General features: G+C 38.9%; 1 protein-coding gene across 1 annotated transcript; it reads left to right on the forward strand.

Moving 5' to 3' along the window:
- Positions 1-11,149: 11,149 nt before the first annotated feature.
- LOC139477116 (large ribosomal subunit protein bL17m-like) lies at positions 11,150-27,031 on the forward strand. Its single transcript, XM_071259662.1, has 4 exons — positions 11,150-11,355; positions 16,668-16,739; positions 18,578-18,716; positions 25,798-27,031. The coding sequence occupies exons 1-4, from the start codon at positions 11,179-11,181 to the stop codon at positions 26,106-26,108; spliced, it is 699 nt and encodes a 232-aa protein (XP_071115763.1). The 5' UTR covers positions 11,150-11,178; the 3' UTR covers positions 26,109-27,031.
- Positions 27,032-27,706: the final 675 nt, after the last annotated feature.

Below are 27,706 nucleotides of genomic sequence, written 5' to 3' on the forward strand. Positions count from 1 at the left end.
TTGATTGACAACGGTATAAGCATCTATACCGCCTTCAGAGCAATTAAATCAGTTGTTATCCATAAATTGTGTCAGAACAACTTCGATTTAGTTTTCCACATTCGAAAAGGAGGATTCACTCTCTCCTACCCAGCATTTTTTGCAGTCATCTCTGTACCTCTTAAGAGAAACATAGATCGTGAAATGGTTAACTTCGTTTGACAAAATATTCTAGAACGTGGAGCTTGGTTATTATCCCCCGCCCCAACGAAATTGGCGGGGGATATTGACATGGGTTCCGTCCGCCCGTCCGTCCATCCGTGCGTCCGTCTGTGCGTGCGTGCGTGCGTCCCGAAATCGTTTCCGGAGCAGAACTCAGAAACCGTTAAATATTTCTCTACGAAACTGCTCATAATCAACTGATGCCCTTTTTTAGAAATTTGAATTGTTCATGTTCCCTGACAAGTTGGATATACTTTCACTTATGGAGTATAACAAATAAACTGTTAAATATTTCCCTGCCAAACATTGTATGTCTATTTATAAAGCACATACTGAACTGGTGCCATTTGATATCAAGGAGTTTTAGAAATGTTTATTTTAGAATTTCCATTGCAGCTATTTTGACATAGGCTAAGAGACATGTTGGGTCAGTTAACTGGTTTGGAACCATAGCGTGTTAAAATGAGTTGGGGGATATAGATGACTTCGTCGAGTATACGCTTGTTTAAGTTTGTTTCCAAAACCTTCCATTAACCGGTCCTGCTCAGATTTCAGAATAAGCGCATGTGCTTACAACAGGGGAAAACACCGGACTCATAATGTTTCTAATTTACAATGTCGAAAAGCATTTGGTGTTTTAAGATTTCTAGTCATCGAATACTCTGAGATCTCATAATGTTTACGTTCTAAATATTCACCTACTGTAGATACGTGATCAGGATTTATTTCCCGAAGCTACCCGTTGTGTGAGTTAAACAGCTTGGTACCTTAGATGTCAAGTGTACAGAACATGATAACCACCATCCCAGTCTCTGGTGTCGTACGGGCGGTGGGGGTTCGATTCCCCACATGGGTACAATGTGTGAAGCCCATGCCTGGTGTCCCCCGCCCTGATATTGCTGGAATGTTGCTGAAAGCGGCGTAAAACCATACTTACTCACTCTAGTGTCGTGCTGCATATTTGTATAGACTCTGTGTCATTGCAATTTGGCCTGGCGCTAGACACGGAACGACATTGCAGATTGTCATTTTGTTTAAGATGCTGGGCCTAGATTTTCGAAACGATCAGAGATAGGATATCTTGGTCACATTGTGCAGCACGCGTCTATTTCCGTTCTTCCCGGTGACATAAAATGTTTAGTGGCTCCCACAATACCATTCAATGTGTCATTTTTTCAACACTGGCCGATTATATATAGGCTTTGAATGTCTGTATACAACAATCAGTTGGCGAATATTCGGAAAAGACAAGGCCACAGAATAGATCAGAAACGCGGTAAAAACATGAGCAGCTGTGTGCATTTATTAGACGAGTCGTCAATAAGTAGTTGTCTATCAATGCATTGCGGCAAGTACAATATGATCATAACAACTGTATGTAATTCATTTGTAGTCAACTCGTTCACATGGACAGACGTACACACCAACCTCTTCACAAAAGATTATTTATTTGGCATCCACCGTTAAACAGATGCGGGTTAATGCAAGTTAGCTACATTAATCACAGCTTTCTTAATGCTTACTACAGTCACATTTAAGACACCTTTGTAAGTCTACGTATCAGGAATGCAGGTGAGAATAATTGCACATCCAGCTAGATTCTAGTCGTGTATGGGGCGGTGGGGTTGCCCGTCACGACGAAGACCCGGGTTCGAATCTCCATATGGGTACAATGTGCGAAGCCCATTTCTGCTGTCACACGCCGTAATATTGCTGGAATATTGCTAAAAGCGGCGTAAAACCATACTCATGCATGCATGCATGCTCTGGTCGTTGATGTTTTTCTTTATAGCATATGTGTGTCATGTGAAGAAATTTTTCCAAAAGTTTGTTTGTTTGTTTGTTTGTTGTTAACCCTCTGGATGCCGAGTTTTTTTCTGACGCACATTTTCCTAAGATCAGAAAAGTGAAGGTTGTGCGAGAATTGCGCTCACGCGGCATTGGATATTCCCTTGGCTATAAAATTACGCAGAGGAGGGAATATTAAATTTCCTATTCAATGCCAAAAATAGCATTCCGTAAATGACGAAAACTGATTTTCCTCTATGACGTCAAAAGGCGACAGAGAGGTTACACACGTACAAGGAAAAGGGGGCATAACTCCGCTATGCTTAGCACTAGTTTTTTGTAACTCAGGTCAATTAGTGAGAATAAGCTGTGGGTAAGGACAATATATTTCGTGGTGTTTCGTTCACGAGGAACCAAACTATTCCAACACAAATATCCATATTGAAACTGTATACTTTTAGTTATTAAAAAACCCATAAGAAATGATGAAATCGTACTTCATAAAAAAGAGGTAATAGAGAAATGGATGGCCCTATCTAACCTATAACTTCGTCCTTAGATTCCAACATTCTCCTGATTGTGTAAGTGTAATTTGACTGATGTTGCACCATTATTAATGGAGCACCAGCCTTATCATCAAATGTAATGAAACACCCCCAAAATAACACAATTCCTTTTGACGTCATGGCTGGTTTTTATGTCTTTGATAACGTCGGAGAAAGACGACACTGGTATTTTGATTAATATATATCTCCCCTAATTTTCGTTCATGGTATGGAAAATCTCGATGTGTAAAACGGAATTTGACGCTTTTTCGACACAACATAAAATTACTGCTTTCACCAAGTAAATAATGTTTTGAATATGTTAACAATTAGATAGTTTATCGTGTATCTTAATTAGACAAGACACGCATCTGTTTGGCATCAATTTACGTAATGAAATACCCAAAAGAATATTTCAAAACAACCAAAAATATATTCAATATTGGACATATATTTGTTCATTACTATGTTATTATTTCTCTTCATCTCGTCTCAGAATTACACAATAAAAGATGCGAAGAAAGCTCTATTGGTATAGAATTATCAGGATAATCGTATAAGGTTGAACCAACGGGGTACATGGCATGGATTTAATTTTATACATTTTACAATTCCTGGAGAAATTAAGTAAACAGTTTAATATCCTGTGATCACAATACTGTATAAAAGAATGAACCCACTGATTATATAATGCAAAGCAAAACGAGAGGATTAATTCGTAAATTGTTTGTGACTAACGCGCATGCACCTGGCGAATCGTTAGATATCACTGTTCTGTGTATCAAACGACATAAAAAACAATTCCAAGACAATTCTTGCAGAAATGTGTGCATATATTTTACCGAAAAAATATTATCCATTTTGTGAAAGTAATATATTCACTTTTAGTTATAAAATAAAATGAAACGGCTATTCATGGACATTGCTAATATGAACTTATAATATTGCACATCCCAAGAAATACGTACATGCTGCAGTTACATTTACACTTCATCTTGTAACACTTGTCCAAAGGAAAGAAATATCGTATTCGACACTAAAAACCTATCAATTCTTATGTAAACAATGTTCAAACAAACAGGAGATTATCAAAGGTTCGTTCATACATGTTGTGGTCTATATTTACGTATATCATTTTGAACATTGACAAATGTCCAAAGTGAAATTAATTGTGTGAAAAAATGAATAAAAGATATGCAAAATCTACATCATAACTGAAACTGTAAACAGCATGATGCAATGATCATGTGCACTCTCATTCAAGGACCTTCACCTCAAAGAAATTACTAAATATGTACAACAATGTTGACGTATGACATCACTACTTGTGGCCGACTTTTACAAAATGGTGTGTTCACTGTCAACAGTACGCGGGATTTTACGAGGGGACTTTCGTTGATTCAGGGATCGTATATACATAAATGTGACATGTAAGTAATCAGACACATTCTGACAATCTATGTACTGTTATTTGTTGTTATAATTTTCACTGAAACAAAGGGAAATAGTCAGAAATTCCGATAAATACCGTTGTCGTTGTGCGTGATTTTGCGTCAGTCATGGCGTCACACAGGACGGAACTTTGCAATGATTTGATATTTTCAACAGAAATTGTCAATGTATCTATTTTAAATTCCCCAATTCTTCCTACGATTCTCTTCCCATGCATATTCTGAAAATGTTGAGCCAATATATTGAACGAATAGACAAATGGATAGCTCAAAATAGGAGAAAATGCTACACTGTGTAAAATCTGTATTTTGCTTTGTTTACATTTCAAACAAGTGCAGTTTTTCGAGCACAGCGTTCGTTTTTTGACACCTTACTTATTTTGCTTGATTTCATCCAGCCACTTTGTATTGGTGTCACAGACCATTGTTCATTCGATTCTAAAATGTGTGAGGAATTCAAGGATGTGCGTATCGCAGCTAAGTTTGAAATATACGTGATGTTACAGGCGCCTCATAACCGATGTACCTGAAACGTGATTTTGTAAACACTAGCCAATATGGTGGAAAGTTCACTTCGGCGTTCGTGTTTGCGTATTTTCCAAAACATTCTAAACCATTCTAGGGTTATCGGAGCCGTTTTGGAATGATCATTGGTGATTTCATAAAGGACAGATACCCGTGATCACTAATATGCTATTTTTGAAATTCATTTCTCGGAGTAAATATCCGAAATTAAGATTTCAAAACATGCTGTAAATAACGCGGTGTGTGATGAATTAGAAATGTGTAAAAAATTGCGACATTTACGAAGTACCTTATTTTCAGAGGTCATTTTTAGTACTTTTGCTTGGCCCAAAATGCCAGTTGATATCACAGAACAGGGAATCTCCCACCTTATTCCAAACTGTGAAGTGTATTAGTGTGAATGATGTATTCTGAATTTTATTCGACTTCAAAGTGAGGGCTGTAGAGGAGGGACATCTATGTCCTTGTGGCATCCGCACTCAGCAATATTCCATCCATATGACGGCGGTCTGTAAAATAATCGAGTCTCGACCAGACAATCCAGTGATTGACGTCATGAACATCGATCCACGCAGCGAGCCTGACCACCCGATCCCGTCAGTCGCCTTTTACGACAAGCATAGTCGCCTTTTACGGCAAGTATGGATTGCTGATAACCTATTCTACCCCGGATCCTTCACGGGTCTTTTTCGAAAAGAAACGATAGTGTTACTACACAATAGCCTTTAGAATTGAAATATTGTGAGAAAAGACACTTTATTATTCCTGCTTGAAATTGTCTTCTCGCTAATGCGCCGTTGCATGGACGAAAGTAAGGGAAGTTATTCCACATGACAATAATGAAACCTTTGATCGAACAGCAGACATTCTGCATTATTCAAGTCTCTTGTATACTTGGTCAGTTTGACAATGCTGCTTGTGTCTCTGTTTATGACCAAAGTCACCTTACTCGCGAAAACCCCAACATTACGCCTTGAAACACACAGGAAACAGCGCACACCTGAACTTGTCATTAATGTCAAGCTTGTTATTTGCTTGTGTTATTTTTGTTTCCAATGTATTAAATTTTCATGAATAATGATAACAAGCTGTTTGTGTGTACATGTAAGTAGTTTCCGTCATCTCGAAACCTAATAGACCAGGTCCGTGCTGAAGAAATATTGTTCTATAGGGTTACATCTGTAACCCGTAACTTCCATCAGGAAAGGATCGCCACAGATATAGGGCATTGGTGTGCAGAGTAAGAGTAGGTTATTGAGGATCGTGTAAATGGAGAGTGAATGCACAGGCCTTCAAGTGTTGCTCTTGTATTGTGAGTATTTCAAGTAGGTGGACACCAATAATAGGATTCACACGTTGAACCAACGTGGTACTTCCAGTCAGCCAGGAATGATAAAATCACACCATTTATCAATATGACTATCTGAATGGTATGAACACACAATGCCATTTAGAATGTGGTCAAATGTAACAAATGTCATATTTGGGATAACACTTTCTTGGTAATGTACAGATTCTCGTACTTTTTTTCGATTGAGTCCCAATCGGGAAAGACTTCACTGAGAATGACACATGTACAGTTGGTCATCTACCTACTGATGAGGAGGGGCGGTCGGGTAAACTTGTGGTTAAAGCGTTCGCTCGTCACGCCGAAGACCCGGGTTCGATTCCCGACATGGGTACAATGTGTGAAGCCCATTTCTGGTGTCCCCGCCGTGATATTGCTGGAATATTGCTAAAAGCGGCGTAAGACCATACTCAACCACTATAAACACACGATTGAAATCATACTCACTCACTCACTATTGATGAGGACATTTACTGCCCTGTTGAATTTGTCCCACCTGCATGTGCAAACAATTCATCTTCCATAATTGCGCATAAAATATTTCATCTTTGTCTTGTCAATGGCCGATTGTCAGACACGTCAGGGGAGTTTACTTTCATTGGGGCAAATGATTTCAACACCTCAGAGTGTGTGTGTCCCTATTTAACTGCCTTCACTGTAAAAACGCGCAGACTCAGATCATGTCCCCCTTCGCTTAACTTGAATTTTATCTCGTGAAGGAGTTAGTCATACCAACCATATTAATTTTATGAACGTGTTATCTGCAGGATTGGAGAGAGTTGAGTATTATGGAATATTGCATTTAAACAACTCTCGTTGAACATTTTGAACCAGTTTATATACGGAAGCAGTTAGACAGGTTTATGGAAACTGTTTACGAAAAGAACGACACTGCTGCATGTAGGCTTGTCAATGATTTGAGACCAAGAGGATTACTGATGAAAAAGACTAACTCAAACCGAGTATATTCTAGTATATTACAGCCTGAGTGGTTTGATCACGAATGTGTTGTTTTAAGAAATATTAAATTTTAACTTCGGAATTTGCCCAGATAGAGAAAACTTTCTCATGAAAAGTCACATATAAATTTATGAATATTTGTCGTCAAATGGTTATGGATTTTTAATTAAATGTTTGTAAAATATGTGGGTAAAATATTGGCATATATACTAAATAAGAGAATACTGTTAATAATCTCCGAAAACAAGCAAAAGACGACTTCCATTGTAACTTAGATGGGTTTTAATCAACTGAATCCGAAGAAAATAACTCCAACTATTGGAAATTACTTAGATTTATTATACCAAGGTTCCGTCCGTAGGTCCGAAAACATTGTCCTCGCGACTTCTCTTAAACTATTCAGTGGATTCATCTCAAACTTAGTAAGTATAATCTGTGTCGTATGGAGGGGTGCAGTCAAAAAAATTGTTTTTATTAAGTTTCCATTTTTTTATGATTTTTTCAAACCCTAACCCTATCTATTTAATTTGAAACTACTGACACACTAGGCGGGTCGGGGGTATTAGTGAGCCACACTCACTTTTGCCCTTGTTCTAAAGGATTCTGGTACGACAACAAGACTGTCTCAAGCACTTTGGTGTTACGTTATCAAAAGACACAAAATTGAACGATCATATCAATAATATTCTTTCAAGTGCATCAAAAATGGTTTCATCGATGAGAAAACTTAAAGTTCGGTGAAGTAGATCAAACTTGGCTAGAATTTATCTAATTTTTATCAGACCGACGTTAGAATATGCTTCATTTGTCTGGGACAGTTGTTCTTCCTGTAATGCTAATAAATTATGATTACTACAACTTGAGTGAGTGAGTTGGGTTTAACGCCGCTTTTAACAGTATTCCAGTTATATCGCGGCGTGTCAGCTTAATGTGGGAGGAAAGCTCGAAGTGATGCAGGTCTTAGACGTTTGCCACTTCGGTGAAACCCACGAGCACAGGTATGGTGCTGTCACACCTAGAAATATAATCGGGACGAACCGGGATTCGAACCCACAATCATAGGTTTCTGGCATGCCCAAGGGCCGCAACTCTGCACAGAAAATCGCGGCGCCTTAGACGACTGGGCCACCCGTGCCCCCTGCTACAACTTGAGGCAGCTGGAATAGTAACAGGATTAACTACATTTTCCTCCCGTCGCAGCCTGTATCACGAAACTGGATGGCAGCCTAGCGTATAGAAGAAACGTCAACAAACTTGTAACTATGTATAAAATAATAAATAAGCAATGCCCTTCACGTGTAACTGATGATCTTATACCACCATCTGTGTCACAGAACGTCAATTATAATCTCAGAAACCGCCATGATGTTGTAGTACCATTTGCCCGGACATCTACGTATAAAAGGTCTTATCTTATAGACACAATAGGCCAATGGAATAATCTATCATCAGAAATAAGGGACAGTTCGTCAATCTCCTCTTTTAAGCTGTCGCATCTGAGCAGCCTACATCACCACCTATGGACTATAATTGCGGTAAGAGATCTACAAACATATTGCACACTAGATTGAGACACAATTGTAGCACACTAAATTCCGACCTGTTTCGTACAAACTTCTCTAATACTGTTTCCTGTAAATGCAGAGCTCTTTATATGATGATTTTAGGGAGACATTACTGACAGCTATCGATAATCTTGGAGGACAAAAAACTCTACATGACCCAAACCTAAATGTTTTCCTGAATGCAAAAACATTCTTGTCTATACACAAATTTATAGAAACGACTAACATATTCAGTAGCTAGCATATTATTTCCAAATCGTTAATCATTAATATTGTTAAATCTATATATATAAACACTGAAATGTATAATATTTTCATATGTATGAGATGCACACTGTCTTCACTTTCCAGCACATTGTACATGTCCTTTATATGAGCACTTCATTTCCATTATGCAATATAATGTTTAACTGTATATAGGGAGAAGGCGGTAAAAAGTGTTGCACTAAAAAAAAAAGTATTCGCGGAAATGAAAAAAACCGGTTTTTTCGACCTCAGATCTTAAATAAATGCAGTTAATATACAAAATATGTAAATATTCAAACAACTAAATTAGTACTAATTGGGCCGTGGCACAAATACAGCGTATTAAAGGTTTTTATGCCTTTTTACACGTAAAAGTGTGTAAAAATGTGAATAAAACAGACTATTGTGAAACAAGGCATAACCAGGTGTAAGTAGATCAAGGTGACCTATGACACCTTGACGACAGGTGAGAACAGGTGCATAATGCCTATAGTCTGTTTCTGCTATGTCAATTTGGACTTAGTTTTATTTTTGAATGTTGAAAGTGCCGACAAATTACCTCCTGTAAAGTACAGTTAACGTTTGTATTGTTCACTGAGATCAAACTAGCAAATCCAGCCTAGTACTTTTCAAGTTGTTTTGTTATTTCGTATTTACAGCTACGTAACACTTTGTGTCGATTTTTGAATTGAGAAAAACAGGGTTTTTTCATTTCCGTGAGTACTTTTTTTTTTAGTGCCCAATCCCTTTGTCTTTTTGGACAATAAAATATGTTTAATAATGACAAGGGAATGGATACTTTTCTAGTTGATAAAGATTTTACTGGATAATACCAAGGTGAGTCCCAGAAAAATCATTCAGGTATAGACAATATATTCATTATACGGGCATTTGTACAGAAACATCTAACAGGTAAAAAAAAAAATATTGCGATTTCGTTTGTCTTTAAGAAAGAAAGCATTTGATATGGTGAACAGAAATAAATTGATGTTTTACAGCCGCATAACCCATATCTGGACTACAGCTTCTAAACCCTCGCAGAACGGACCATTAGAGCATTGTAAAAAATGATTTTACATAAATACATATATATGCTTTTAATGCCTTTCGAATATTTCAGGCAAAATTGATGTGTCGTAGTGAGTTGTCGCGATACACCCAACGGGAAAGTATAGACATTTGACATAGAGAAATTATATATAGTTTTCAAATATGTGTTATTGCTTGCCAAATGCTGTTGCATATGGCAAATCTATACAAAATATTATGTCATATGTATTGAAGAAAGTTACGTTTTTGTTTTGTTTGTTTGTTATTTAACGCCGCACTTTGTTATTTAACGCCGCAATATTCCAGCTTTATAACAACGTCTATAAAAAGTATGTATATATTTTGGTGTGTGTGTGTGTGTGTCTGTGTCTGTGTGTGTGTGTGTGTGGTCAAAAGGCCAAGACTACATCATGTATTCCAAAACGCCTCCGTGGTCTAGTGGCATCTTCCCGATTATACTTGTTGTTACCTGTCTGGCGCTCGGCATTAAGGGGCTAAAACAAGGACTGGTCGGCTCGGAGTGAGCTAGCACTACAAATCGACATCCGTCAGGACTAGTACAATCAGCCACACACAGACACGTGCATGCACGTCGCTATAAAAGTGCAATAATCTTGGACGCAACGTTAAACCCCGTTTCAATGATATTGTACATATTTGCAGCGCAACGTTGACATTGAAGTTTCATTTTATATAGATCGGGTTTACAAAAATGTATTTCATAACCAACATTGTAGTTGCTTCTGAGCCCTCATGTGAAATATGCGGTACTATAACAATAACATTTTCACATTTTCCGTATGGAGTAAATCTTGAAACTTTATGATATTATTCATTATTAAATTAGATCCCATACAAACTAAATCCAAGTAACAAAAAACGTATTTCATCTTACACACATATGTGAAATTATTAAGTAAACACTTGGCAGAGAGGCGTGAACGGAAGGTCAGATCAGACCCCTGCTCTCGTGCAACGCCCCAGCTTGTGCGCAACAGATGCAGGGGACCAGTCTAAGAGGAATGTATATTTGGCGCACAAACGTTTTCGCTCCCTAATAACACAACCAGTCGAATATGCTAATATACAAAGGGACTGGTCATTTATCATAGTGAGGGGAGGCGTGGGGAGAGATTGGCCTTATCATATTTCGCCGACCCCGACCCCAACACCACCCTACCACCACCGTTGTATGTAACATTATTTTCTATGGACACCCCCACCAAAAAAAATATAAAAAAAAATAAAAATAAAAAAAAGTCCTCACCCGGTATAATAAATGAGCACTCCCACTAAGTTCAAATTTATATTTTCTTATTTAAAAAAATAGAACGGTGTCATACATTTTGGTGCCTCCCTCCCTCTCGTTATGCAAACGGGAACTAGTCTACATTTAATTTTACAATTAATATTGAAATTGAAGAAAACTATATCTATGGAACTATTTCAATATTAGCTCCGCAGAAACGCATGGTCCGGCAGAGTGACTTTCGTTGAAAATGTTACGGTTTGGGATCAGAGCGCGTCCCCGGAAGATGGCTTCGCTGGAAGGATTAGGCAGCGGCCCTGAGGGTAGACTGAGGCGTCTGAGGAAGATAGTCACCGGCTTGGTGCGACACGAGAGACTGGAGATGCCGCACGGTACGGCGGACGAGGCGAGGGGATATGCCGAGAGGGTAAGGAAGCGCACGTACAAGGTGCAGCCGGGTGTTGATTGTCTTAACTGTTGAGTCTGTTCGATTAGTTAAGACGCCACGCGCTGTACTACTCATAGACATATCTTTGCAATATGTATCAGTTGCCTGAGAAATACGATGCAGTCACCGCTTGCCAATCAGAAGACCCAAAACTTCGTCATCGCAGATTTGAAGAGATAACTCTGACTTAGTCTGTATACTACATTTCATTGATCATGATGATGATGATGGAGCTTGCACAAGTCTCTGTTTGTACTTTATTGTCATAATGTGTTTTCCCTGGTTTCTAGGAACTGTCAAGACAACTTGTTTATTTTTCTATGTATAGCAGCCGTAAAATACTGTGATGGGATTTGAACCACAGACCAGGGGTAGACACCATGTAAAATTTATCATATCTGACTAGTTATCATTTCATTTCATTATATAAAATAACTAGATTTGGGGATAAAACAGCCAGTCAATCTAGATTCAGGCCTCAAAGTTGTGACTCAAACGGTCGCCAATTCGACCTAAAATTCAATTTGTCAAATTTGTCTACTGTCTAAAATTCTTGAAAATATCTTGTGGCAACTAGATCTAAATTCTATTTCTTCACATTTGAAGACACACAAAAAAAATAACAGCTAAATGTGGAAAACATGTCTCCTAATCAGGGGTCTGGAAACCGTCTTATGCGCCGGACATGTCCGATTGGGAATCTCAAATGTCCGGTTTCAAATATTGCTTACCGGACATTTTAAAAAGTATTGTCCGGACATTCTTAAATTTTGACCGGACATGATCAACAGTTAGGACTGAGCAGTTTCTGTCTGCAGTTGCAAAACAATGAAGATGAACTACACTGACAAGCTTTGTTTGTTTTGATTGCTGTAAATACATCGTACCTACATGATAGTCCAATCGGTCAATCACTGTAATAGGCAATAAACTGAGTTGACACTGATTAATCGAGGATTAATTACTGAGAACATCTTGTAAATTTGAGTGAAAGGTGTTTACAACTGTACATAAATACCTTGCATCATCAATGTACCTCATTATCCTCACAATGCTACGATACGTAACCTCAGACAAGTAGCGAAAGCGTGATGATAGCCAGTCGACCGATGCAGATCAGTCGAGCGGATCTGCCAAACCCTCAAAGTCTGGACGATCATTTTGTAAGTCGTGGCTAACGACTTTCACTTGGTTGACATACAATGAGGATTTGCAGATTTTATTGTTTTCAGTAGCTAGTCGCACATTGAATCTTGATTGACCGCCAGGAGTCCTTATAATTGTACTTGCGTAAAAGCAAGGATATACCTAGTATATAATCTAGTAACATAAATTACATCATTGTTCGAGTCACAAATAACCAAAATCAAGTACAGTTTCCACTAATATACAATTCCAAGACTAATGCTATGACTTGTACATGTATATTATAAGAGGGTCGTGATGGGTTTTAATGCTTAACGTAAAACACCCTTCAAACACTATCGTAAACATAAAAGTCATCTTTTTTTATCGTAAACATGGAAAATGCTTATCGTAAAATACCAAAAAATAACTGCTTAATGTAAATAAATAATTTACTGCTTATCGTAAAATGATTAGAATGGTAAAAAAATGTCTGTCCCAAATGCTTCGCCACAGAAAGCAGGCTGCGCAACTGACGCAGGGGACCAGTCTAGAATGTTTAGCAATTTGAGATTTTACCAGGTATTAAAAATATGAATCGTCAGGATGAAACGAAAGCAGAATTAAAAGTCCCATGTCCTGCCATGGCTGATTTAGGAATTTTTCGCAACGATTTTATTGAAAAAGAAGAAAAATTACTGCTTAATGAAAAAGTACCCTAAATTTTACTGCTTACTACTTATGGGACCCACCCATCAGGATCCTCTTATAATAGTTATTTGATAAAAGATAGTTCCAAATGCTTTTGGCTACCTACAATATTAGCTTGACTTCCTGATTTTACCACTGGCTACCAGGCAAAAAATGCCTCTAGCCATACTTGGTAAAAATTTAAACTTTGATGCCTGTAGATCGTTTCTTGTCTCGGACTGACGGGACAGTGGCAGTGTCTATTACTGCAGATCTTCTGATTCAAGGTTGGACACCTTGTCCGCTTGGCCAAAGGATCCATCTAATGGATGATAGAGGTGACTTTTCATGTGAAGATTTGATACACAATATGTTGTTTTCTGTATCGATACAAGACGATACACTTGCTGAAATATATTAGTTAGGAGCCATTAGTTACTACTCGTTTTATGACCCCCAGTATGTATTTTTGTCAGTCAAATATCGCAAAATGTGTTGGAATTAACGTTTTAAGTTCACAACTAAAAATAGCCGCTACGAACATGTGTCTACAGCTAGCTTTTCCTTTTAAACCTGCTCTGAAATATTTATTGTCAAGAATGTTCCATGTGTTTTGCTGAAAATATACACATCGCAATATGTATCGTATCATGTCCCATGAATCGTGATACGTATGATATCATGTCCTTACTGTATCGTTTCACCACTATTAGATCACTCAGAGCCCGTGGTTAAAAATCGACTTTTTCAACTTCTGACTTTTGCCATATGCCACATTCATTGTGTCAGGTTCACAGGGGAGATAAGCAATTGTTCTCTTTGCCTCGGGCTTGTTACTTCATACATCGAGCTGGTCGCATGGTACTGTTGAGGTGAAATGGGATTAAGCATCGCATTCAAGATTATATAGCAATGTGTGTCTGTGTCTGTGTCGACCGGGGTTGCTGGTGGCCCAAGCATCTAAGGCGCCACAATTCGCTGTGCAGAGTTGCGTCCCTTTGGCACGCCAGAAACCTATGATTTGTGGGTTCGAGTCACGGTTCGCCCCGATTATGTTTTGTCAGCACCATACCCGTGCTCGTGGGTTTCACCGAAGTGGTAAACGTCTGAGGCCTGCATCACTTGGGGCTTTCCTCCCACATTAAGCTGACACACCGTGATATAACTGGAATACTGTTAAAAGCGGCGTTCATCTTTTAATGTCTTTTGGTATGACTTGGTAAGGGATCGAACCACAGACCTTCCACTCTCTGGCGGACGCTCTACCACAAGACCAAGGGAGGCTTCCGGTATGACCAGATACCATGCTTAGATTTAGATTTTGTGTATTGTTAATTTGGTGTTTAAAGCAGCATAAAATATTTCAGCTATTTTTAGGTTTGAATTTGTCCCCAGCAACCTATGCTGATCATTGGAGGTGACTTGGATCAGGTGGTCAGATCGGTGACTTGGTTGTTGGCGAGTCAGTGTACACCGACAATGTGGATCATATCTCACAATATCAATCACTGGATTGTCTGGTCCAGCCTCGATTTTATATACCAGCCACTGTTAGACACCTGGAATATTGCTGAGTGCGGTGTTTAAAAACAAGTATGCACGCACAGAAGGAGATCAGAGTTGTTCTGCTCACAGACCTCCAGGTGTGATCTCCTTCACCTGTAGTTATTTAATGCAAGACAAAGAAATGAACCTATGTTAGGCTCTTCTTCCCCAACGCCTTTGACTCACGGATTTTCAGGTTTGTTATGTAGGGTTTGGAATAAAGTTTAATTGTCACTAGTCCATAAAAGGTGTCTGCTACGGTTCTATGGAGATGCAGTCCACAAGGAAATGTCACTCGTCCTTTCTGAATTTTACGAGTCTTGGACCAACAGACTTATTTTAATTTCTAACCTTGACTGTGCTTGTTGGTGTCACCAAAGTTGAAACGTCAAAGACCTGCATCTCTTCAGTCTTCTTGCAGGGGGCACGGGTGGCTCAGTCGTCTAAGGCGCCGCGATTCGCTTTGCAGGGTTGCATCCCTTGGGAACGCCAGAAACCTATGATTGTGGGTTCGAATTCCGGTTCGCCCCGATTATGTTTCTAGCTTTGTGAGCACCATACCCGTGCTCGTGGGTTTCACCGAAGTGCTAAACGTCTGAGACCTGCATCACCTGCAGACACGCCGACACGCCGCGATATAATTGGAATACTGTTAATAGCGGCGTTAAAGCCAACTCACTCACTCTTCTTCTTGCAGTGATATAACTGGAATACTGTTAAAAGAGGCTCGCTCGCTCACTCACTCACTCACTCACTCACTCACTCATTCTAAACCCAGTGCAGTGTGACCTCAGATCAGCTTAACAGAGCTCCAGATAATTGTGTTTTGGAAATTAGCCTATGTATGCATGCTGAAAATTTTTTGTTGGGTATTTACGCATGCTGTTTTTATACATTTGAATTTTTCATTTAATGCATCCATTTCTGTATGCAAGTTAATGGAAAGTAATTGGGTTTTGAATATTTTGGGAGGGTATTTTACGCAAATACGCTGCTTATCTGTAGCTCTGTTAAAGTTCAATGTTAATATACCCCTGAATTTAAGAAAGTATGTTTTAAACATCCTGATTTTGAACAAAATAATGATTTTCTCTTGCTTACACAAATGACCACCATCATTAGCTCACCTAGTCCGTCAACAACGTCATTCCTGACACAGCATATGGGCGTTACACCACCATAGTGACAGGAATTGTTTAACTCCAACAGCTCATTTCAGATTTGTGAGTTATGTAAAACAGTGATTTTCCCTGGTCTGTAAAATAGAGATGTTATTCCTATTATTCACCATTGCATCATAGAGTGGTGATAACCATTATAACAGGTTTTTTGGGGGCAAATATCTGTTTTTTTCTTTTCTAATTTCTTGGTTATTTTTGTCTGTCAGTCTTGTAAAACCAGGGGATACTTTTGGTCTGGAAATCACTATTGCGATAACTATTGATACTGCAAGCATATATTGCGATAACTATTGATATTGAAAGCAACTATTGCGATAAATATCGATAGTTTTCAGTGTATCATCTTAGAAGGATTTTAGATATGAATCAATTCTTGGAACTGAAGGTTCCTTTGAATGTGATAACCATAACGACAAATAAAATGTGAAGTTTTAGATCACCCCCCGCCATTTTACTTTAAGAAAGACCGGTTGCTTAGTATCAATGGCAGTTAACTCTAATCCTCACTCGTCTCGGAGCATGTTTTGGTGACTCAATCGCATGATATGGTAAATACAATCGAAACTATTGATATTCCTAACTGAAATTGATACTATTGATAGAAAACGGATTTAACAATCAACTTATTGACTTTAAGTGCTTACCAATGGCAATATATCAATATTTCGATTTATCATGACACCCCTATGTAAAACAGCGAAAAAAATATGAGGTCTTAAGAAGTTTTTATTTATGTGATGTTTGTTGCAGCTCATCCAGCTTGCGATGAAGCACGGAGATCAGCATCCTCCCACCATGGAGATGGCCGACTACTGGCTGCTGGTAGGTTGACCTTCACCTTGTATTACAGTTATGGCCTTCACCTTGTAGTACGGTCATGGCCTTCACCTTGTAGTACGGTCATGGCCAGCTCCATCCCAGTGCGAGACACCTTTGTTACACTCCCAGCGTTATCGCTGCCATCAGTGTTAGTGTTCCCGTTTACCGGTAATTATCATTTTTTTGCCGGTAAAATTAGGCTTGGACCGGTAATTCATGTGACTGCCATGAAGTACTTATAAATCTTTGTTGTTGAACAAAACTTCAGTGATATTCATATAAGTACATTTTTCGAACAAAGTCAGCTTGTCTGTTACCATCAGGGTTTCCCCTTGTCTATTTCTAGCTTAAATATCCTGTTGTTGCGACTTTGTCTCGAAATATTAAAAAATAAAGAGAATATTATGACTGAAGTTTATGTGAATGACGTAATGATCTAACTAAATTACTTCAGAGATGACATCTTTGCACTGAGCATGAAGTTGAAAGAATTAAAACCAAATAATTTTCATACGTGTTTTATGTGTTGAAAGTTGCATCTGGCCAAAATTAGGGAGGCGAGGGTGGGTGGGTGGGTTAGGCTCCATACCCCACTAGAGGGCCAAATCACTATGCAATTAGCTCATAGGGTGGTAGGGTAGTGATAGTATACAGAGCTCTGCAAACGGCGATTGCTGTGAGGGTCTGTTGTGGCCTTGACCTTTTAGCATAGTTCACTAAGGCTGTAATTAAGAATTGGCCTTGTAAAGTCTTTGAATCAGAAAGAATATAAGAATAGGCCTTGTAAAGTCTTTGAATCAGAAAGAATACACATGATACAAGAATCGGCCTTGTAAAGTCTTCGAATCAGAAAGAATATAAGAATCGCCCTTGTAAAGTCTTCGAATCAGAAAGAACATAGGAATTTGCCTTGTTAAGTCTTTGAATCAGAAAGAACATAGGAATTTGCCTTGTTAAGTCTTTGAATCAGAAAGAATATAAGAATCGCCCTTGTATAGTCTTTGAATCAGACATGTCAGAAAGAATATAAGAATCGCCCTTGTATAGTCTTTGAATCAGAAAGAATATAAGAATCTGCCTTGTTAAGTCTTTGAATCAGAAAGAAAATAGCAATCGGCCTTGTAAAGTCTTTGAATCAGAAAGAATATAGGATCGGCCTTGTAAAGTCTTTGAATCAGAAAGAATATAACAATCTGCCTTGTAAAGTGTTTGAATCAGAGAGAATATAGGAATCTGCCTTGTAAAGTCTTTGAATCAGAAAGAATATAAGAATCGCCCTTGTATAGTCTTTGAATCAGACATGTCAGAAAGAATATAAGAATCGCCCTTGTATAGTCTTTGAATCAGAAAGAATATAACAATCTGCCTTGTTAAGTCTTTGAATCAGAAAGAAAATAGCAATCAGCCTTGTAAAGTCTTTGAATCAGAAAGAATATAAGAATCGGCCTTGTAAAGTGTTTGAATCAGAAAGAATATGGAATTGGCCTTGTAAAGTGTTTGAATCAGAAAGAATATAAGAATTTGGCCTTGTAAAGTCTTTGAATCAGAAAGAATATAGGAATCGGCCTTGTAAAGTCTTTGAATCAGAAAGAATATAGGAATCGGCCTTGTAAAGTCTTTGAATCAGAAAGAATATAGGAATCGGCCTTGTAAAGTCTTTGAATCAGAAAGAATATAGGAATCTGCCTTGTAAAGTCTTTGAATCAGAAAGAATATAGGAATCTGCCTTGTAAAGTCTTTGAATCAGAAAGAATATAGGAATCGGCCTTGTAAAGTCTTTGAATCAGAAAGAATATAGGAATCGGCCTTGTAAAGTGTTGGTTGCTGGTGTCTGTCTCCAGGAGAAGGACCTCATCCACAAGCTGTTCAAGGTGCTGGTACCACGGTTCCAGAACAGCCCGCACAGCTTCACGTCCATGTGGAACCTCCCTACCAAGTACCCTGGGCCAGGTGGTGCCATGGCCATTCTCGAATTTAAAGGTAACCGCTGTAAACCAATAAACTTCTGTCGTATCAGAGCTCCAGATAATCTGTATATTTCCATAAAATATGCCAAATAAATCACTAATTTAACACTTAAGCTCTGTACATGCATGTGCACGCACGCACGCACGCACGCACACCAGGTTGGAGCTAATTACTTTCAAAGATGAGACAATGCTGTCAATGATCAAAATGAAACTTACTGGCCAATTTTGGCTGATCTTTACTGTAGCAGTTTGCTGCCAAGTGCCTTTAGTTTGAGTGAGTGAGTGAGTGAGTATGGTTTTACGCCGCTTTTAGCAATATTCCAGCAACATCACGGCGGGGGACACCAGAAATGGGCTTTACACATTGTACCCATGTCAGGATTCGAACCCAGGTCTTCGGTGTGACGAGCGAAAGCTTTAATCACTGGGCTACCCGACCGCCCGCCTTTAGTTTGAACTCCTGGATAAAACCCTGCCATGTCGAAATAACAATAACCGAGACAGAGCATCTTTTTTGTGCGTTATTTTCTGCATGTGTGATGAAAAGAATATATATTTTTATCAAAAAACAACATTGTTTTCATGCCAACAAGTTGGTTCGTTTCCAGAGCAGAACTCCAAAACCATTGAATATATCTTGTAGAAACTTGCTAATCAGATCAGTCTCGTAGTGAAGTCGTGCCTTTTCATGATTTGGGATATTCAAAAATACTGAACAGCATTATTTTATCTTCACTGAACTGTAGGTATCTGATGGCAATGAACCAAACGTGGGGTATAGGTAGCCAAACTCCATTCCCGAATTGCACCAGACCGGGGGATGTGTCTTCTCCTGATGTTGAGATGGAAAATAACAGCATTATTTAGAAATTGGCACTAGTCCTATAGCCCTTGCCACACTGCCCTATAGTAAATGTATCCTAAGGACTAGTAGAAATTTTCCAATTTTAAAGGGTTTGCTATATGTTATCATTATAAGGACTAGTAGAATGAAACTGTTAGTTCTTACCGCTTTAAATACTGTTATTTTCAGTCTCCTGTTTCATGGGAATTATACTGTGACACATATGACTGGCTTAAAACTACACATTGAAGTTGCCATCCTGGTGTACACTTTTGGCAATGAGGATTTATTTTCACTGTGCCATTACAATTATCACATTGGCTTTTGTTTTCTATACCTGTGAAGATCCGAGGTAGAATAGGTCTTCAGCAACCCATGCTTTCTGTAAAAGGTGACTGTACTTGTCGTAAGAGGTGACTAAAGGGATCAGGTGGTCAGGCTCGCTGACTTGGTTGATGCATGTCATCATATCCCAATTGTGTAGATCGATGCCCATGATGTCAATCACTGGATTTTCTTGGCCAGACTAGATTATTTATAGACCGCTGTCACATAACTGGAATGTTGCTGAGAGCGGCGTTGAACAACAAACAAACAAACAAAAAAGCATATTATATATTGCCCTTACATATGCCCAATATCCTGCAGGTTTCGAGCCAAATAACATTCAGTGACATTTCCAAATCTGCAGCAGGTCGTTTTTGTGGAGTAATGAAAATACATAATTATTTTGCTGCCTGCTAGTTTAACTGTGAGGACCCAGTATATAAGTTCTGCTGGGAGGGGAGATAACTCCGTGAGAACTATTGTACAATAGGCTGCATCACCCATCATGGTGAAGTCATTTATTGATTTGTGACGATGAAGACAGCAATCCTTTATTGGAGGCAGGTGTTGCAGTTACCGTTGTTGCACACAGCAAGTTGGCTTCCCACTGCTGAGTTCCGTTGTCTTATTGTAGCATTGTAGCATTGAATTATCTATTCACTAGGGCTGGGACGAGTCCAAATTTAATACCCCGGTACCCACCCCCCTATTACCCGACCCTACCCTCTGTAGGTCTCAAGAGGTAGGTCTCAAGAGACAGGTACAAAATGTCAGATTGGAAATATTTTTACCATATCCTTGGCAAACGTATTAAGATACATGCATCAAACTATCTGGTCATGCATACACTGAAGTTGAATTAAGTTATATCTTTATTCAACCATATGAAAAGTCAGAAGGAATGGGTGCATAGTCGGAAAGTCGCAAATATAAGTGACTTGTAGTGTAACCATAGATTTGTACACAATTTTTGTCATTGTCGCAATCTTTATAGGTCACGGATAACCAATCAAGTGTTCCAAAATACGTAAAACAAACAGTTTATTTACATATGGTTGCCCAGTCTCTTGTCACGCTCAGTTTCGTAAGCGAGGAAATTGACTCACGGCAGCTAGTGAGCCCCAGCGGCTGAGAAAAGGCCAGAGATTAGTGCCCCCTTAAACAATATATCATATGACTAACCACGGGTCCGGGTAGTCCTGTGGGTACCCGGGTCCTACTCAGTACCCACCCGACCTGGGAACCCGAGTTACCCGTCCCAGCCCTACTAGACACTCAACTCAGTTTGTTGTTTAACGCTGCATTCCGTAATATTCCATCTACATGAAGGCGGCCAGTAAATAATTGTCAGTGAGTCCCCTACAATAAATGGTCCTCTCCGTGCTGTCCCCCACTAATAGTACTCGTATGACCTCTGTTGATTTGGTTGATGCATGTCATCGTATCCCAATTGCGTCAATTGATGATCATAATATCAATCACTGGATTGTCTGCTCAGTACAGCTGGAATATTGCTGAGTGCGGCGTTAAACAACAAACAAACATATTTCCTGTAACGACCCTTGAATTTAATTATTGGGGTCCTTTAGACCCCTAATTTGGTAGGTCAAGAACAATGTTTGTGTATTTTTTGTTGTTTAACGCCACACTCAGCAATATTCCAGCTATATGACGGCAGTGTGGAAATAATCGAGTTGAGTCTGTTGAATTTAATTATTGGGGTCCTTTAGACCCCTAATTTGGTAGGTCAAGAGCAATGTTTGTGTATTTTTTGTTGTTTAATGCCACACTCAGCTATATTCCACGTATATGACAGCGGACTATAAATAATCGAGTCTGAACCTGACAATCCAGTGATTAACAACATGAGCATCGATCAATGCAATTGGGATCGATGACATGCATCAACCAAGTCAGCGAGCCTGACCACCCAATCCCATTAGTGGCCTCTTACGACAAGCATAGTCGACTTTTACGGCAAACACGGGTCGCTGAAGACCTATTCTACCCCGGATCTTCACAGGCTCAAGACAAGCCAGCTTGATAATGGTGAAAGAATCTACATTGAAACTTCGCTATATGAAATAAACCAGACCTTGTTATCCATAAAATCGTACATTTTTCTTAATTAACTTCTAGAATGCCAACCAAACAGTTTCAGGCAAAAATGGTGCAAATAAAATACATGTATAACAAATTTATCACTAAGTTTACAAGTTGGCCATCAGAATCTCACCATGGTAACGTGAAGTGTGGACAGGGTCACTTGTGGCTTGACACGAATGTGACGTCACATCAAACAGTAGGACGTCCTCAATTCATACAGGCCGGCAAGTGAGATAGCGCGATTTTTGGACAAGTAGTGATATCCTCTTTATATGTGTTGATGGCATATAAAAAACGTTGAGCAGGATGTTGTATATCATACAATAAAACACTTGCGGTGAGAATAAACCATGACAGGCACAGCTCAACCCAAACTCGTCATTTATTTCTCATATGAGATTTCAACATTGTTTTCAGCCTCTTTAAGGATGATGATAAAATGTGCAAGTTTTAGAAATATTTACAAATTCTTGGCCATCATGTTTATCTGTGTTGTCCAGCTACATCTATGGGGAATAACTCACTGGACACTTCCCCCTCACAAATAACGTCGTCCAATATACGACGTCATCAAGGTGTGAGCCAATGTTCAAATCTCCAGAAATGACTTTATGATAGATGGGGGCACGGGTGGCCCAGTCGTCTAAGGCGCTGCGATTCGCGGTGCAGAGTTGCATCCCTTGGGCACGCCACAAACCTATGATTGTGGGTTCAAATCCCGGTTCGCCCCGATTATGTTTCTAGGTTTGTGTGCACCATACCCGTGCTCGTGGGTTTCACCGAAGTGGTAAACGTCTTAGACCTGCATCACTTGGGGCTTTCCTACCATATTAAGCTGACACGCCGTGATATAACTGGAATAATGTTAAAAGCGGAGTTAAACCCAACTCACTCACTCACTTTATGATAGAACAATGTATTATTGTGAAATGAGCCAAACTTCATTCTTCATTGTTCTTTGCGATTCACCGGGTAGCTAGCTGTCTTATGTTTTACTTTAAAGATCGTCAAAGTCCCCATCCTATATACCTGTGCTCATCTTCATTAGACAATACATCCATGCTACCAGGACTGGCCCTTCTGTTCATCTGTCCGGCACTCCCAAAGGAGTTAGAACCTTGACCATAGCATGCAAACCGATATTATCCCCACCCTTTGATAAACAGATACATTATATACATTTGTTTGTTTTGAAGAGAATAATACCTTTAATATGATTTATCCTGGATCATGACATGGAAACGGTTCAGATCTTCTGCTACATTTGTATATAGAGAAATACACATTCATGCTGTCAGATTTGCCATCCACCCATTTTAAATGCTGACAGTCAAAATTACAAAATAATTGCAGTATTATATACATGTACAATGCAAATGTATATTTTGTCATGATTGCATAAATACAATCAATCATCATTATTTTTGTTCAGAATGACTGTCAATTATCCATCGATGATACAATGATAAATTTTGCCAAATTTTTAATGTACGTGTTCTCAACAATAGAAAGTATCAATTAGGTAACTATAAGATAAAAATATATATGATGTAAATGTATTCATATGGGTCAGTTGTCCTTTGTACAAATAAATCTGTCTGTCTGTATGTCTGACTGTCTGCCTGTGTTGGGTAGGTATATCATGGCAGCCCAAATTATCATTATTATGGGTATGCAGTATTACCGGTATATTGTGATGCAAATCTTCAGCAATACGTATTACAAAAGTAACAATACGTTTGTAAATGTAGCAATATATTGGGGCAAATATTAATAAGTATATTTATGTGTTCCTAATCGACATGTCGATGGAAAATAGTATTTCTGATACATCTTGCCTCTGACGATCTTTTTATCAGTTAGCGTGTACACATTGCGACTATCAAGCTCCTCGCAGCGATAGCCAGTTCACAGATCTCTTTATACTGAGAGTATAACAAATGTGTCACGCGCTGGGAAGGAGCTTGATGGTATCTGACATTAATACAGGGTATAACTCTGATTAACTCATGAAAATGTAAATTGGTAATATATTGCAATAGGTATTGCAATACAGGTTAAAGTATGGCAATATATTGCAATACGTATTGCAATACAGGTTAAAGTATGGCAATATATTGCAATACAAAATCCAGGTCAATACACAGTCGACTCATGAAGATCTGGGGTAGAATAGGTCTTCAGCAACCCATACTTGTAGTAAGAGGCGACTTATAGGATTGGGTGGTCAGGCTTGCTGACTTGGTTGATACATGTCATCGATCCCAATTGCGTGGATACATGTCAATCACTGGATCGTCTGGTCCAGATTTGATTATTTACAGACAGCCGTCCTATAGCTAAAATATTGCTGATAGTGGTGTTAACCAACAAACCAACCAACCACAGTCGACTGGTGAAGGTCTGGGGTAGAATAGGTCTTCAGCAACCCATGCTTGCCATTAAAGGCGATTACACTTGTCGTGAAATGTTACTAATGGGATTGGATGGTCAGGCTCGTTGACATGGTTGATGCATGTCATCCATCCCAATTGCGTGGACTGATGCTCATGAGGCCAGGCTTGATTATTTTCAGACCGCCGTCATATAGCTGTAATATTGCTGAGTGTGGCGTTGAACAACAAAAAAACAAACATTGATTATTTACAGACCGCCGTCATATAGCTGTAATATTGCTGAGTGTGGCGTTGAACAACAAACAAACATTGATTATTTCCAGACCGCCGTCATATAGCTGTAATATTGCTGAGTGTGGCGTTAACAAACAAACAAACAAACAAACAAACATTGATTATTTACAGACCGCTGTCATATAGCTGTAATATTGCTGAGTGTGGCGTTAACAAACAAACAAACAAACAAACATTGATTATTTACAGACCGCCGTCATATAGCTGTAATATTGCTGAGTGTGGCGTTGAACAACAAAAAAACAAACAAACATTGATTATTTCCAGACCGCCGTCATATAGCTGTAATATTGCTGAGTGTGGCGTTAACAAACAAACAAACAAACAAACAAACATTGATTATTTACAGACCGCTGTCATATAGCTGTAATATTGCTGAGTGTGGCGTTGAACAACAAAAAAACAAACATTGATTATTTACAGACCGCCGTCATATAGCTGTAATATTGCTGAGTGTGGCGTTGAACAACAAAAAAACAAACAAACATTGATTATTTACAGACCGCCGTCATATAGCTGTAATATTGCTGAGTGCGGCGTTAACAAACAAACAAACAAACAAACATTGATTATTTACAGACCGCCGTCATATAGCTGTAATATTGCTGAGTGCGGCATTAACAAACAAACAAACAAACATTGATTATTTACAGACCGCCGTCATATAGCTGTAATATTGCTGAGTGTGGCGTTGAAAAACAAACAAACAAACAAACATTGATTATTTACAGACCGCCGTCATATAGCTGTAATATTGCTGAGTGTGGCGTTGAACAACAAACAAACAAACAAACATTGATTATTTACAGACCGCTGTCATATAGCTGTAATATTGCTGAGTGTGGCGTTAACAAACAAACAAACATTGATTATTTACAGACCGCCGTCATATAGCTGTAATATTGCTGAGTGGGGCGTTAACAAACAAACAAAAATTGATTATTTCCAGACCGCCGTCATATAGCTGTAATATTGCTGAGTGCGGCGTTAACAAACAAACAAACAAACAAACATTGTTTATTTACAGATCGCCGTCATATAGCTGTAATATTGCTGAGTGAGGTGTTAACCAACAAACCAACAAACAAAGAAAATTCATTATTTCCTTTGTTCCCATGTTACAGGGAACCCATGGCCACCGGTGCAGGCAAAGCAAAGAGACACTCGGTTCCTGTTGTCTAATGTTCTGTTGGATGCCGCTAAGCAAGACTACAACAAACAGAAGAAGATGGAGCAGAGCCTGGAGACAACGCAGTCACATGACCAGGGGGAGACAACTGCAGCTGAACACCATGCTGAACAGGAAGTGACATCACAGGATGGCAGTAGTGTTGCGTTTGTTGGACAGAGTGGCCAGAGTACTGTAGACTGTGAAACACAAGACATTGGGGATGTGACCTCACAATCAAAGAACCCAGATCTCAAACCAGCATGACATATCTACAGGCTGTTGTAGAGAATTGTTTCACATCAGCATTTTATCTAGACTTGCTTTGAGGCCATATTCAGCCCCATGTCAGAAAAAACTCCTATTTTGGAATTAAACATTTCCCAGTTGATGCTGTTATGTTGAGGACCAATTTGGAGGAGTGAGTGAGTGTGGTTTTACACAGCTTTTAGCAATATTCCAGCAATATCACGGCAGGGGAAACCAGAAATGGGCTTCACACATTGTACCCATGTCGGGAATCAAACTGGGTCTTCAGTGTGACAAGCGAATGCCTTAAAGGGGCACTGATCTAACGCCATTCCCCGGACTGGTTGTTGCCTTTGTTATTGTTTTTTCCCCCGTGAGTACCCGGATGATACGCAACGCAACTGAGCGTGACCAGAGACTGGGCTACCGTCTGCAAGGACAGCTAAATAAACTTGGAGGCTGGAGGCAATATTTTTTTTACGCATTTTTGCATAAACACTGATTGGTTAACTGTGATCTATAAAGATTCGACAAAGGGCGCATGTTAAATAATTTCTTCAGCCTAAACAAACAGACAAAAAGAACGGCGGAGCTCATCGGAAGTCGTCATTTGGAAATACCCCAGATGGTTATAGTTTAATACTAAAAAAAGTATCCATGCAGTGAAAGCATTTTCGGATTTCGGATTGTGTAATACGATTACTACTCCCTTGTTGTCATACACGTTTTCTCGTATAACCCTACACTTGTGTATTTGTCGTCATTCCCTTGATGCTCAGTTAATGAATTTATTACAGGTACAATTAGTGGTAGCACCACTTAGATTACCTGACAAAGGTTCTCATTTGGCATTTATTGTGTCTTGGGTAATTATTCAATCTAAATCCAGGTTTGAAGTGAGGTTATGTAATATGCACGTGGCAGCCCAGCAAAGAGATGAATGATCAGTTGATTTACTTTTTTTTGTAAATCAACGGATCGTTCCTAGTCATCAAAGGATTAACAGAAAATACGTTGATTGATTAATCACTGTTATCTTGCACAGTGGATATGTCAAAAGTGAGTGTTTACATGTCTAGGTTTACTAAAACAAAGGGAATACACTCATATCATGGCGTGAATTGTCGATGTAAAAACAACATACAATTTGTTCAAAGGGTTAACTGATAATACGTTGATTGGTTGCTCATTGTTATCAAGCTCAATGGATTTTTTAGGAACCCTCGACGTAATGAAAATAGTTGTCACGTGGCCTTTCTCAGACGACCCTTGAGACTTGACACCCGAAACGATATATATCTTTTAGAATATTTGATAGTTACAGAGACACGTGACATCGCATAAGTTATTTTGTATAGCTGCAGACGAGTGGGATACTATTCCTTTGTGTGGATATTCATGGATACATTCCTCGAATAAGGAAGCTGCCTATTTATACACATAAATTTGGTAAGTTGTAATTATGGTATTTGCATTTTGTTTTCCTTCATTTGAACCGATTCGTTCTTGTTTTTCTACGTCTTGGTTGGGAAATTCTTCAATGCGCGATAGACGTTGTTTTCACAGGTCATTTCCTTTGTAAGCGTGTATAGATTACCGTCAATTTGTAAAATGTG

This window comes from Haliotis cracherodii, unplaced genomic scaffold (assembly GCF_022045235.1).
Source record: "Haliotis cracherodii isolate W230 unplaced genomic scaffold, xgHalCrac1.p SCAF_31, whole genome shotgun sequence".
Taxonomy (NCBI): domain Eukaryota; kingdom Metazoa; phylum Mollusca; class Gastropoda; order Lepetellida; family Haliotidae; genus Haliotis; species Haliotis cracherodii.